Source organism: Ambystoma mexicanum, chromosome 3p (assembly GCF_040938575.1).
Source record: "Ambystoma mexicanum isolate Mex_15411 chromosome 3p, UKY_AmexF1_1, whole genome shotgun sequence".
NCBI lineage: Eukaryota > Metazoa > Chordata > Amphibia > Caudata > Ambystomatidae > Ambystoma > Ambystoma mexicanum.
Genome location: NC_090925.1, coordinates 1,166,410,291 through 1,166,422,726, shown reverse-complemented (window position 1 = coordinate 1,166,422,726; position 12,436 = coordinate 1,166,410,291). Strand labels below are relative to the sequence as shown.

Here is a 12,436-nt window from a genome sequence, read left to right as displayed (position 1 = left end):
TAGTGCCACAGACATCACAGTATAATTAATATACATTTTCTGCACCAAAGGTAGTTCAACAGGAGCCTAAACGATACAATGGGCCTCATTATGAGTTGTTCGGAACATATTTGTGGCAAATCCCTTTTAAATTAAACCCTTTGAATAGTCCACATGGCCTTCTGGGGCATGGGACTTCAATACCTTCAACTCTCTTCCTAAATATCTACTTTCTAGAACTCTGCGCTCATCCGCCTCCAACTCCCTCATGGTCAGTCGCTCTTCCAAGCAGCGACTTGGTGGTAGATCTCATTCTTCTGCTGGGGCCTCTCTCTGGAACAGCCTCCCTGCCTCTCTGCAACTTAAGGAGAATAATCTTCGGTTCCGGAAGCATCTCAAGACCTTCCCTCTTTGCTTCTGCTTTCTCTCCTCCTCTCCCCTGCTGATCTCCTGGCTGAATCTGAATCTGCTCTGGTTACCTGGCTACCCTCTGATCTCAGGCCCAGGTCCCCACCCCGCCAGTTGCACACATGCACTGCCCCATGACAACCCTTGCACTTAGGGGACTGTATCTGTATCCCTATAGCCCCCACCAGCACTTGACCCCTGATGTCTGCTCATACCCTTTGACTTGCCATTAGCTGGCTGCACTTTAAATTATTGTCTTTATCATCTTTATTTATTTTACTGTTATCCTATGTACTGCACTTCCCCCCCCCCTTCCACCTGCTCTTTTCCCCTTCCCCTCCCCCCAATGTCACCAGGCCTAGTAGGATCGCTGTCCATCTCCCCCCCCTCATTTCCCCTCCCTTGCCTCGTCACGCCTTGAAACATGTGTATAGGAGCGTTATAAATATGTCATGATAAAAATGCCAGTAATAACGTTTACAGGCACTGGACCAGACTCTGCTGGAGGTCAATTTGACCCCTTCCGGCAAAAAACGACCTGTATTACCGGCACGGCAGGAAATAGCAGCAAAATCCACTCACGGGGTCCCATGGGACTCCATGAAATGGGGATTTACTGTGTATACCAGCACTTGTAATCTGCCGGCAATACCAGCAGACAAAAGCCGGTAATGGAAATTGCATTTGTCAGTTTTCTGGCAGATTTACTGCCAGAATACCAGCCAACTTGTAATGAGGCCCAATGTAAGGCGTGTGCGCTAAGGCCAGAGTACTGCAGTACCTTCACAATGCCTCATGCCGAGGGTGACATTTTTAAAACGATATAGGAGGAATGACACACATGGACTAAGTTTTAAACAAGAAAATATTACAATTCTTCATTGGCTTCGAGCAGCTAAGAGGAGAAAGCAATTCCCAACAGACCTACTCACAGACTGTTGCCACAACATGAACGTTTGGTTTACCTTTTCCGCAAGGTGATTTTTCAGACTTATCTGCACATTGCATTTGAAAATGCTGCAGAAAGCTCAGCTTTTTTTTTTTTTTTTAAGTAAGCTGCCTGGGTACTTAACACAAACCCAGAAATCAGATTAGTTGGGATTTTATTGTTACTTATATTACACATAATGCTGGACTTTGCCAGCTTCTAAGCATCAGACCAGACATTGAATCCATATGGCAGAACTTTGTCTTGATCCCAAGGGGAGAACATTGCTCCTGAGCTATCCTCCAGGGATTATTTAATGAACCAAGATTAACAATGTCTTAGATCTCCTTCGTATGACATACATTACTTACCGTAAAATCATTTCTGATGGTTGTATCTGCTTAGATTCACATGCTGTGCATAGTCAGACATCCAGCGGTAACCGCGGAGTATTGCATCTTGTCTTTCGAGAATCGAAAGGGGACGTCGACATGGGCGTGCCTGTAACACTATCCCTATGTGACGTGTAGTTTACCCAAGATCCCTCACCCGTCAAGGTCCCTCCGATTGTATTTTTCCTGCCAAGAGGGAGCCTTATGACTATTGTGAGTGAGTACAGAAAAAAGAGAGAAAGTAGCAAGACGTCTATGCTCCTTCCATCCAAGCGAGGAGAAAGTATGGGCGCATGTGAATCTAAGCAGATACAACCATCAGACATGCTTTTACGGTAAGTAATGCATATCTTCTGATGTTTGTTAGTGTCCTTAGAATCACATGCTGTGCATAGAGTAGCGAGCAGTAACCCCGAGTTGGAGGTGGGTTGTGAGAAGGAACAGTAGTGAAAGGATTTCTTAGTACTGCCTGTCTCACCTGAGAATCAGACCTAGAATGAGTGTCTAGGCAATAGTGTTTTGTAAAGGTTTGTACAGAACTCCAGGTTGCCGCTTTGCAAATAGATTCGAGGGGAACATTTGCAATGAATGCTATTGACGCCCCAGTGTCTCGTGGAATATGCTCTAGGCTTGAAGAGCAGCTCTCTCTTAGCAAGAGTGTAATGCATTTGACAATCCCTCTAGAGATAGTCGGAGACTGTGTCTCCTTCTCTTCCTGCCGCCACCGAAACAAAAAACGGATTTGTTTTCCTAAATTGGCAAGTTTTTTCCAAGTAGAACACGACCTCTGCGTACATCTAGTATGTGCAGGGTTCTTTCTCCCATGCTTGAAGGATTTTGAAAGAATGTTGGTAGTTCTATTGACTGATTCACATGGAACTTGGAAATGAATTTGGGCGCAAATCTAGGTTGAGTGCGCAGAACCACCTTGTCTTTGTGAACTGTTACAAAGGGATCTAGAATTGAGAGCGCTTGTAGTTCACTTGCCCTCCTGATGGAGGTAATAGCTATTAAAAAAGCAGTCTTAGGGGTGAGGTCTTTAAGACTTACTTTGTGCACGGGCTTGAAGGGAGCCCCCATAAGCCTAGTCAACACCACGTTTAGGTCCCAAACGGGAGGTGGGTTAGAAATGGGAGTGTGAATTCTTTTCACTCCCTCCATGAAAGCTTTAATAGCTGGTATCTTCCACCATGACACTTTTTGTTGTGATGTAGTGTAGGCTGAAAGTGCAGCTAAGTGCACTTTTAAGGAGTTGAAGACCAGTCCTGAGTTAAGTAAATGAGTTGGGTATAACACAATGTGTGTGGGAGAGCAGTTAATCGTGTTAATGCTCTTTGAGTTGCACCAGATGACAAACCGTTTCCATTTGCTGGAATAGCAGTATCTCGTGTTTGGCTTCCTTGCTTCCCTGAGAATGTCCATACATATCTGAGGGAGTTGCAGGTGTCCAAACTCTATGCCCTCAGGAGCCAGGCCGCTAAGTTCAATGTCTGCGGGCATGGGTGAAGCGTCTCCCCTCTGACTTGCGACAACATGTTGTACGGGCAAGGCAGTTTGATTGGAGGAGATAGGGACATCTCCATCAGATGAGCAAACCAGTGTTGGCGGGCCCACATGGGGGCCACCAATATCATTGTGACTGGTTCCTGGTGCATCTTGTGCACAATCTTGTTGAGAAGGGGAGTCTTGGGGGAAAAGCATAGACATATTTCCCTGACCATGTTATCCAGAGTCCGTTCCCCTTGGAGCGGTTCTGGGGGTACCTGGAGGCGTAATCTTGGCATTGAGCATTTTCCAGAGTTGCAAATAAATCGATCTCTGGAAAGCCCCATTGTGCGAAAACGTTGGCGACGATGTCTCTATGTAATTGCCATTCGTACTCCCAGGACAACGGAAAGTCTCTGCTGAGTATGTCTGTGTGATGCTGGAAATGCATCGTGTGTTCTGTCATATTTTCTGCGCAGGAGTTCATGTGGGACTCCTGGCGGTGCAGCTCTCTTTTGGTTTGGTGAACAGACCCGTGGGATACCCTTACGGCACCCAATGATGGGGGGTACAACCCTGTGCCCCTAGTGTATGTTTTTGGGCACCCGTGGGTGGCCCGTAGAGCAGGGTATGGGCTGGTGACAGCTCCATGCTGACTTTGACAGGTGCGCTGAGTATCCTCCATTTTGGGATCCCCAGGCCCTGCCATTGGAATCAGTTGATTCCTGATGGAAAACAAGATGGCCACTGTGGCCTCTTGCTTTCTATTACCCGTTACCTTGTTTTCCCAAAGTCCTGGGAAGCCCTGAGTCTGTCCCTTCCCCCTGACTGGCTGTTGGGTGGAAGTTCCATATATGGTATTGTTGTGAAGTCCAGTCCAAACTGACTGGAGCCTTCCCAGTGACTGTATGTTGTGGGTACGCCCTGTGGGTGGGACCTGGGTGAATGGAGTGTGTGACCAATATGCACTTCTTGTTGTGGCTGTCTGATTTCTGGGATGAGAGACAGACTGAAACAGCCCTGCCCAAAACTGGCCTGAAAGCAGTGTGTAGTGTTGAATGGCTGAGTACTTGTCACAATCCACATTCCTTGTTGTGAGTGTCTGAGAGGGAGGAGGATGGCCTAAATGCACTGTGTGCCTGATTGGCTGACTGACTGCATGAATGCCCTTCTGTATGATTGGCTGCTGAGAGTGACCCAGCAGTGTGGATGAGAGGCAAGATAGTATATCTGGGGACCTCTCACCACTGGAAATTGTTCAGAAGCTGTGTCTACACTTTAAGAGTAACTGGAAATGCTGATCCTCGACGCCCAGCTGGAAGACAAAGACTTGCCGTTACATTTGCTTCGACCTGATTTGAAAGCTGCCAAACTCGTCAAGGACTGATCCAAGAGAGGACCTGGTAAGGCGCCCTCTTCCCGTGCTCCGAGGGACCATCGCGCACTGCTAACCTTTGCCGAAGCTCCCTGGAAGTCAGACCCTCGAAAGGCTGCCGACCCGAGACGGGACCGCTGAGTAGAACAAAGCAAAGCACCCGCACCTCGCCGCTGTCGAAGTCCATTGCCATCGACCAGGGTTTGCAGGTTTGTGTAACCGCTGGAGGCCTGTCGAAGTTGTGTTGCCCAGCCGTGGGGACCACCTAACGGCATGCCGCCGACGACCGGAGTCGCCCGCTCCATTGCCTAAGAACATTTGAATCCAAAAATTCCCTTGCCCGCAATGTCGACCGCTTTGTCCCGCCGGAGAAAGTCGAAGACGACCAACGCGCCGAGGAGAATCTGCCGGTGGGTTTCCCGCCACCTGAAGGTCACAAAGACTTCGACGCCCTTGTTGGGCCACAGATCTTCTGAAACTCTTTGCGGTCCTGAACAATCCATCGCTGAGGTGCCCCGCACACCTCATCCTCGCAGGACGTCGCTGACGAGCACCGCCTGGATCGACATCGGGGTCTCGGCACCCTTGAACCTCTCATTGCCGCCGTCGACAAGTTCACCATCTTTGACGCCTCTCGACGATCCGTGGCTCCTGCTTTAAAGGGAGTCACTCAAGAAGGATCCTTCGACGCGCCTTCGAAGAACTCTACTCCACCAGGTACATTGGGGGGGAGGGGTAAAACATTACTAGGAGGAAATAAGACTAGTGAACAATATATGGACTGGGCTTGTGCTATATATCTATTTTACAGGTTGCCCAGTGGGGGGGGGGGGATCTCCACACAGAACTGTCGATCGGTAGAGGCCAGCATTCTGCCTATTGTTTCAACCATCTTACGATCCTTCCTATCTCTACTGCTGGTTTCCTCGTTATTGATCTGTATGACATTTTAACCGTACAGTTGATGCACTTTAATGAGATTTGGTAACATTGGTGGTACCACTTTAGAATTGTATATATTTATCATTGTTGATTTCCGAGTACAAAGTGCGTTATTGTGATTGTGTACATACCTTTGAATATTAATTATATAAAGACTGTTTTCAGTAATACAGTGTGTGGACATTCCTTTGTGGGGGTTCGGGGACTACACTGTACTTAAGAACCAGCCTGCAACACCTGAGAAGCTAGGCCTTGATTGCTCGACTACGTTACCAATAATAGAGAATCTTGGCTGGGGTCCTCTGTGCCTCTCCTCTACCATATAGAGAGCGGAAGTACAGACACCCCCCTCCAGTCTTTACAGTCTGCCAGAAGATTGAGTTCCCCTGGAACATGTTGTGATAACAGGAACATGTTGCGTTTGAGAGCCCACTTCTAAATGTTCTGAGACAGTTTGGACAACCCTGGAGAATGAGTGCCCCCTTGTTTGTTCAAAATGGTGCGATGAGAATTAGGATTGTCCTTCCCTGCAGCGGTGTTTCGAAAGCTTTCAGTGCTTTGAACACTGCCAGCAGTTCCAGCAGATTTATGTGGTTGGACGCTATGTCTGATGACCAAACTCTGATCACTATCTGCTGAAGCAGGTGGGCTCCCCACCCTGTAAGGGAGGCGTCTGTAGTTACAGTGGCTTCCACTGCGGGGTGGTGAAAGATATCCCTTTCAAGAGGTTTTCCCTCGACCACCACTGCAGAGAGAACAAGGGCCGACGAGACCACTACTAAATCCTCCCACTGTCCGTTGGCCAGACACCAATGGATTGAACCCTCTTGTTGGAGGGGAAGAAAAGGCCGTCCTTTGAATTAGAGCCCCTAGGAATTGTTTGACTTGACGGGGGTCTAAGCTGGACTTATTCTCGTTGATAGAGAAACCCAGACTGAATAACCGAACTATCGTCTTTTGGGTATTTGCCAGACATGACTCGTAGGAATCCTCTGTTATGAGCCAGTCGTCGAGGTAAGGATATACTGGAATGGATTGCCTGCGCAGGTGTGCTGCTGCTACTGCTAGTACCTTTGTAAATAACCTTGGTGCAGATGCTATGCCGAAGGCTAGTACCTTGAACTGACAATGTTTGTTCTGTATCATAAATCTGAGGTATTTTCTGTGCGCTGGCAACATCGAAATATCAAAGTATGCATCTTTCAAGAGTTGCATGTAATCCCCGTGTGAGCAGGGGAATTTCTTCCTGCAGGGTGACCATGCAGAACTTTTGTGGTTTTACAAACTTGTTCGCTGGGCGCAGATCTAGAACAGGGCGCATGGTTAGATCCTTTTTGGGTACAAGGAAGTACACTGAATAAATACCTTATTTTACCTGTGATAGGGGTACGATCTCTATGGCTCCTTTTTGTTCCAGTATCACGACTTCTTGCAGAAGTATGCGAAGATGTTCTGGTGTTAGTCTTCGTTGTCATGGAGGTCTCAATTTTCCGGACCGGTTGAACTCTACACAGTATCCGTGGGCTATGGTTTTTAGCACCCACTGGTCCGTGGTTATTCCCTCCTCAGGTAATTTGGAACCTGAGGCTGGGGAACCTCTAGGGGTAGGGTTCCTGCCCCTTCCTTTACCACAGCGCTGTCCCGTTTGGGGGAACGGGGTGGTGTAAGTGTTGGTTCCCTGTGGAGAGTTCCATTTGTTTCCTGAAGAGTATTGTTGGTGACTGAAGCGTTGGCCACGGAAAAACCTTCTGTTTCGAAAACCTTGCCTTATGGAGGGTCTCAGTAATTTGGTCCAGACTCTTTAGGGTTTCATGTGTCATGTTCCTACTTTGCGGTCTCTAGGTCCTCGTCGACCGCCTTCCCAAACAAGTTGGACTACTCCACAGGTTTGTTTATAAGCGATGCCTGCGTCTCAGGTTTAAATCCTGAGTTAGGAAGCCATGCATGTCTTTTGAGGAGTATGCCCTGAGCCAGGGCTCGACTGGCCGTCTTGGCAGAATCCAAGGTGTTCTTTAAAATGCTCTGGTTAACTTGCTGATGTGGTAACCCTCTTCAAAAGGGCGCAAAGTCATTTCCTTTCTTTTTCAGGGGGTGCCTCGTCGGTTGACAAAGTGACCTCTGCTCTTTTCCTTGTGGTAGTTATTACCAAAGAATCTAGGGTGGAATAACCTAATATATAGAGGATCCAAGGGAGAAGGGCGGAAGAGTTTTTCAATTCTTGGGTTTACACCTCTTGTGAGAGCAGGTGTTGCCAAGGAGGGAGCCAGGTGTTTTTTAATCTGAGGAGAGGGATAGCCTGGCTGGCTGGCGGCTTCTCTTTGAGTATATCCTCAACGAGGTCAGCTTCAGGGGCTGCCTCTTCAGTGGCAATCTTAAAGTGTTCAGCTGCCTTACGTAACATTACATTAAACGTCAGTTGATCATCAATTGGAGAGGGGTTTCTTGTAGGGGTGGTTTGAGGGGAGTCCAAAGCCAGAACATCTGTATCTGGATCTTGTGGATCTGGGAACTGCCATGGGTGAAGGTCACCCATATCTGGTTCCTCCCCCCAGCCCTCAATGGGCTCATGTTCAATGGGCTCATGTTCTTCGGCAGAAAAGGATTTTCCTCTACAGTAACTGGTGGAATGTCCTCTTCAGTAAGGTCATAATTATATATGTACTCTTTTAAAGAAGGGTCAAAAAGCCTTGTGAATTTAGCTTTAGGGTTAAAAAGGGCTTTCATCCCTTGGCCTCCTTGGTCTAGGGCGTTCTGAACAATACACAAACCTGTACAGCCTTTCCATGCAGGCGGCTTGACGTGTACTGTGGATTTCCAGGTCCCTTTCTCTAACCGGCTCAGCGTTCGCGTCAGCTGCTGCGTCGCGCGGCCCTCGAGGAGGACGCGACTGCGGTCGGATGAACCAAGAGCCGCTAGCACCGAGAGACGGTGTCCGGGGTCAAGATCTGTGCGGGTGCATGGCTGGCGTGCGCTTGGCTGGCGGATTGGGCAGACACGTCCCAGTGTGGATGCGACCCGGCGGCCAATGAGATTTTCTGGGTTTGTTACTCAGTCCCCTGGGGGAAAGGGCTCAGAGCACCATATTCCGCCTTCTGACGCTATAGTGCGGGAGGAACGAGGCTGAACAACAGGAGTCACACTCACACGGGTGTAGTTCTCCCTGGAGAGAGGGGCTGCGTATATGTTGAGCGGGCCACTTACCCTGCTGGTGTTTCAATACCTGTGGAAGGAACATCTTTCTAGTCACTTGTATATTAGGGAGGTCTCCCTCATGCAATTCCAAGGAGCCAGGAGTAGGTCCTTTTTTCCCCTATTTGTAGTACGTAAGGTCCCACCAATCAGTCTGATATGGAATTGGAGCAGGCTGGCCCTGCACCCGCCTTATCTCTTGAACAATCTATTCTCGATCATTGGCCGGACTTCATGGCCAGTATCGCCAAAGAGCTGCTGCTATGCACAAGCCCCTTCGATTTGGGACTCTTAGTGAACTCTCTTAGTAAACTTGTGGGGGATCCAAGCTCCTTGAGCAAGAATATGGCCTCACAAACTAATGATTCTTCTTGCCTAAATGCTGGAACTGGGACATACAATCTGGATAAGGCCTGTCAATTCAACCCCCAAAAAAAGCTACTAGATAAGGCCTCGCAATCGGACCACTGTGGTAACGTAGTTCAGACACCACTTAGTGTTCTGATAAATAAAAGCAGCGTTACTACAAAGTCCCTCACTGTCTTTCCTTCTGTCGAACCAGCTGCTGCTATTACAGCAGTGGCACAGAAACTGGGTCAAGAAGCCTACAATCAACCGAATGTCCCTCCGAAGCTGGGCTCCTCCCAGAACCTGCGCATTAGAAAATGCCGGATGCCTAGGATAGAAGATACGAATACTCAGGTTTTTGTTTCGGACTCGAGAAATTTGATCATCACCAATATTAGCAAGGTTGTTGGTCATGAACCCAAAGAAGCCTTACGACTTAAAGTCTTAGTCTGGCTTAGACAAAGAACTGGGCCGGGTGTGGTCAGGCTATCAGATCTTAAAATCCTCCGTAGGATGGACCTGAGGGACTGGAATACAGAGGACAACAAAGATTGTGTCCTGGTGGGGTGTGGGGCCAGTTCCCTAACGGCCTTCCTAAGACTATGTAAATATTTGCCTAGGGGATCTACTGGTTGTAATTTGATTATTTGATCACTTATGCGGTTTTAGCCGGTTTTCTATGTTATGTCTTTCTGTTGCTTTTTTTTTTCTTCCTTTTTTTGTACTGTGTTTATGACACTTCCCTTTTGCTAATTTTTGTTCCTGTTCTAAGAATTGTTTGTATTGCTTGCTTCTTTGTTTGTATGAGCCCTTAAGCCTTTGGGTACCTGGTGCGCAATAGAAATAATAAACATAAACATGCAGTCTTCAAACTTTTCTCTAGTCCAGACTGATGTCCTAGAATGGTCTAGAGGTGGAAAGGTGTCTCTAGCCTCGTCTTCAGTAGAAAAAGTGTCTCTACCACTCTGTTCCGTCAAAAACTGTAGAGATCTTTGCCTCAACATCGAAAAAAGTCCTTCTCCTTCAGAGAATTCCTCTGGAGGGACCAATGAAGGTGGGGTATCCCTATGTCTTTCTCTCGACCTATGAACGCTCTCCTTAGATCTCGGCGGATCCTTGGGCCTCTCAGAAACTTTTGAAGAGTCCCTAAACTGCAGTTTATGAGAATCGGCGGACAAGATTCTTGCCAGGCTGTCTTCGACGTCTTCCGCAGACGGGAGGCGCGTAGCAGCCAACGTAAAAGCCGTCGGGATAAGGGATGGAAGGGGTGATCTTAACTTTAATAGAATTATTCGACCAAAGGTCAGTTGGACAATAGCAATGTTCTTTACGAACTCAGCATAAGGGCGACCAGGTATCTGGGCAGAAAAAAACAATCTGAGGGACCTCGAAGCGTGAGGGATCTTGGGTTCACTGCACGTCACGTAGGGATAGTGTTACAGGCATGCCCCATGTCGACGTCCCCTTTAGATTCTCGAAAGACAAGATGCAATACTCTGCGGTTACCACTGGATGTCGGACTACGCACAGCATGTGATTCTAAGCAGATAAACCATCATCAGAAGTTCAGTTTACGAAATGCATTCATTTTGCATCATCAACTGTGCTGGTATATCACGTAACAGTAGTTCTGAAATAAATTGAATTTCATGCAATGTCCCTGCACACTTCTCCTTTTCCCCCTCCCCTTGCTACCTCGCCAGTGGACATTCCTTTGTAACACCTATCAATATCACCATTCTCTCACCCACTCACATTATATGGGGTAGACCCTGGCACCCATGCTACCACCCCTCTCCTCCTTTCCCTCTTTCTGCTCCTCCACACCCTTCGCTTACTACCCTCTGCCTACTTAAGCCTCCCCCACCTATGCATCCTGTCCCCTTTCATTCTCCATGCATTATGCAAAGGGTATTTCTACTGGATTAGATGCAAAATGTCGTCCATGCAATGCCTGGTATGCATCAGCAAATCCATCCAGCACACCCACTGAAAGCTGTATTTCAATGTCCCATTCCCTCGTCCATTGACACCCTCTACATCCACATCCTTCAACTTGAAAGCATTTATAACACTGACAAAATAGATCAGCCATGCCACTATGTCAAGGGTCCCCTGTATCAGCCAGTTAGTAAACAGCCCTTACCCAATCGACCCTGGCTCCTACCACTATGTCATAGATCTAATGTCCCTCTTTATACCCTGTCATTTCGAACCCAGTCAAGACACCTCTCGTGTTCTTCAACTCAAATCCCATAGCCTTTAATGTACTTTAACACCACTCTGCACAGCCATTTCCCAATCCACAAAACAGCGATTCATCTTGATTATGCAACTCAAAGCTTTGCCACGAAAAGATGTACCCCCTTTGCAGTCAGCCATAACACTGACAGCAAACTCCGTGTACAGGCCCCCATATTAGCACCACCTGCACTACCTCAAACTAATAATGCGCCTAAACATCCTCCATCTGCCATTTCTAAAAATAAAATGCAACATTAAAACACGAGAATTATTTAATTTGGGTCGCACATATAACAATGATCTAAAACAATGTATTACAATCACCTAGTAAAATACAGTGCCATATGCCACTGTGAAAAGGAACAATCAACATAACTTTGGATATTATACACGCTGAAAACCTGCTACCTAAAACTGGGCTTACCTCTTTGCTTTCATTCAGATTTACAAGCAAGTTTTCAGGCATCGGTATAAACACATCTGGAATAAAAGAGAAAAGGGGTCTTCTCACGGTTTTCAATCAGCATGCAGCAAGAAAAGAACAGCATTCGAGAAGCCTGACAAATGTCCATTACATTCCACAAGAAAACACACGCAAGTACACTACAAAATTTAAATATTTTCATAAAATATAATCTTGTATTAAAATAGACATATTCAGTAAGAGGAAGAGTATAACAAAACCAATCTCTGATTTTTGCACTTTACGTAGAGCATTTGTATAACCTAACCGAAATGAGTACTCATGTAATGACTTCGCAAGGATGAAATCTGAGGTGGCTTTGCTAGGATTCAAACCTATGGCGTGGGCAGGGGAGGGGGGGAGGAGTGCAGTGGGCTCACAGTAAAATTAAAAAGGTAAAAAATTAAACGCTCAAAACCGACTCAACCATAATTTCCACTTTTAATATTACAACGGTGAAACCACGTAGAACCGAGCCTACAGATCACAAACTGATTTTAGCAGATTTCTCAACCCGCTGAAATATTTTACAGAACACTTGTGACATGTTGTTGGGTAAGCAACATTATGAGCATAGTTCATTTACATTTTGAGTACCACTGCGTAGAATAAATGTCTGTTATTTGAGCGGTCTGAGATCTATGGGTGTGTAGCGCTATTTAAGAAATACATTAGTAGACATG

General features: G+C 46.9%; 1 protein-coding gene across 1 annotated transcript in view; it reads right to left on the bottom strand.

Moving 5' to 3' along the window:
- The window catches only part of SEC24A (SEC24 homolog A, COPII coat complex component), a 1,330,430-nt gene that overhangs the window by 634,378 nt on the left and 683,616 nt on the right, over positions 1-12,436 (bottom strand). Inside the window, exon 12 of the mRNA XM_069652570.1 lies at positions 11,715-11,770. Coding sequence (XP_069508671.1) covers positions 11,715-11,770 — 56 coding nt within the window. The remainder of the gene's footprint in view (positions 1-11,714; positions 11,771-12,436) is intronic.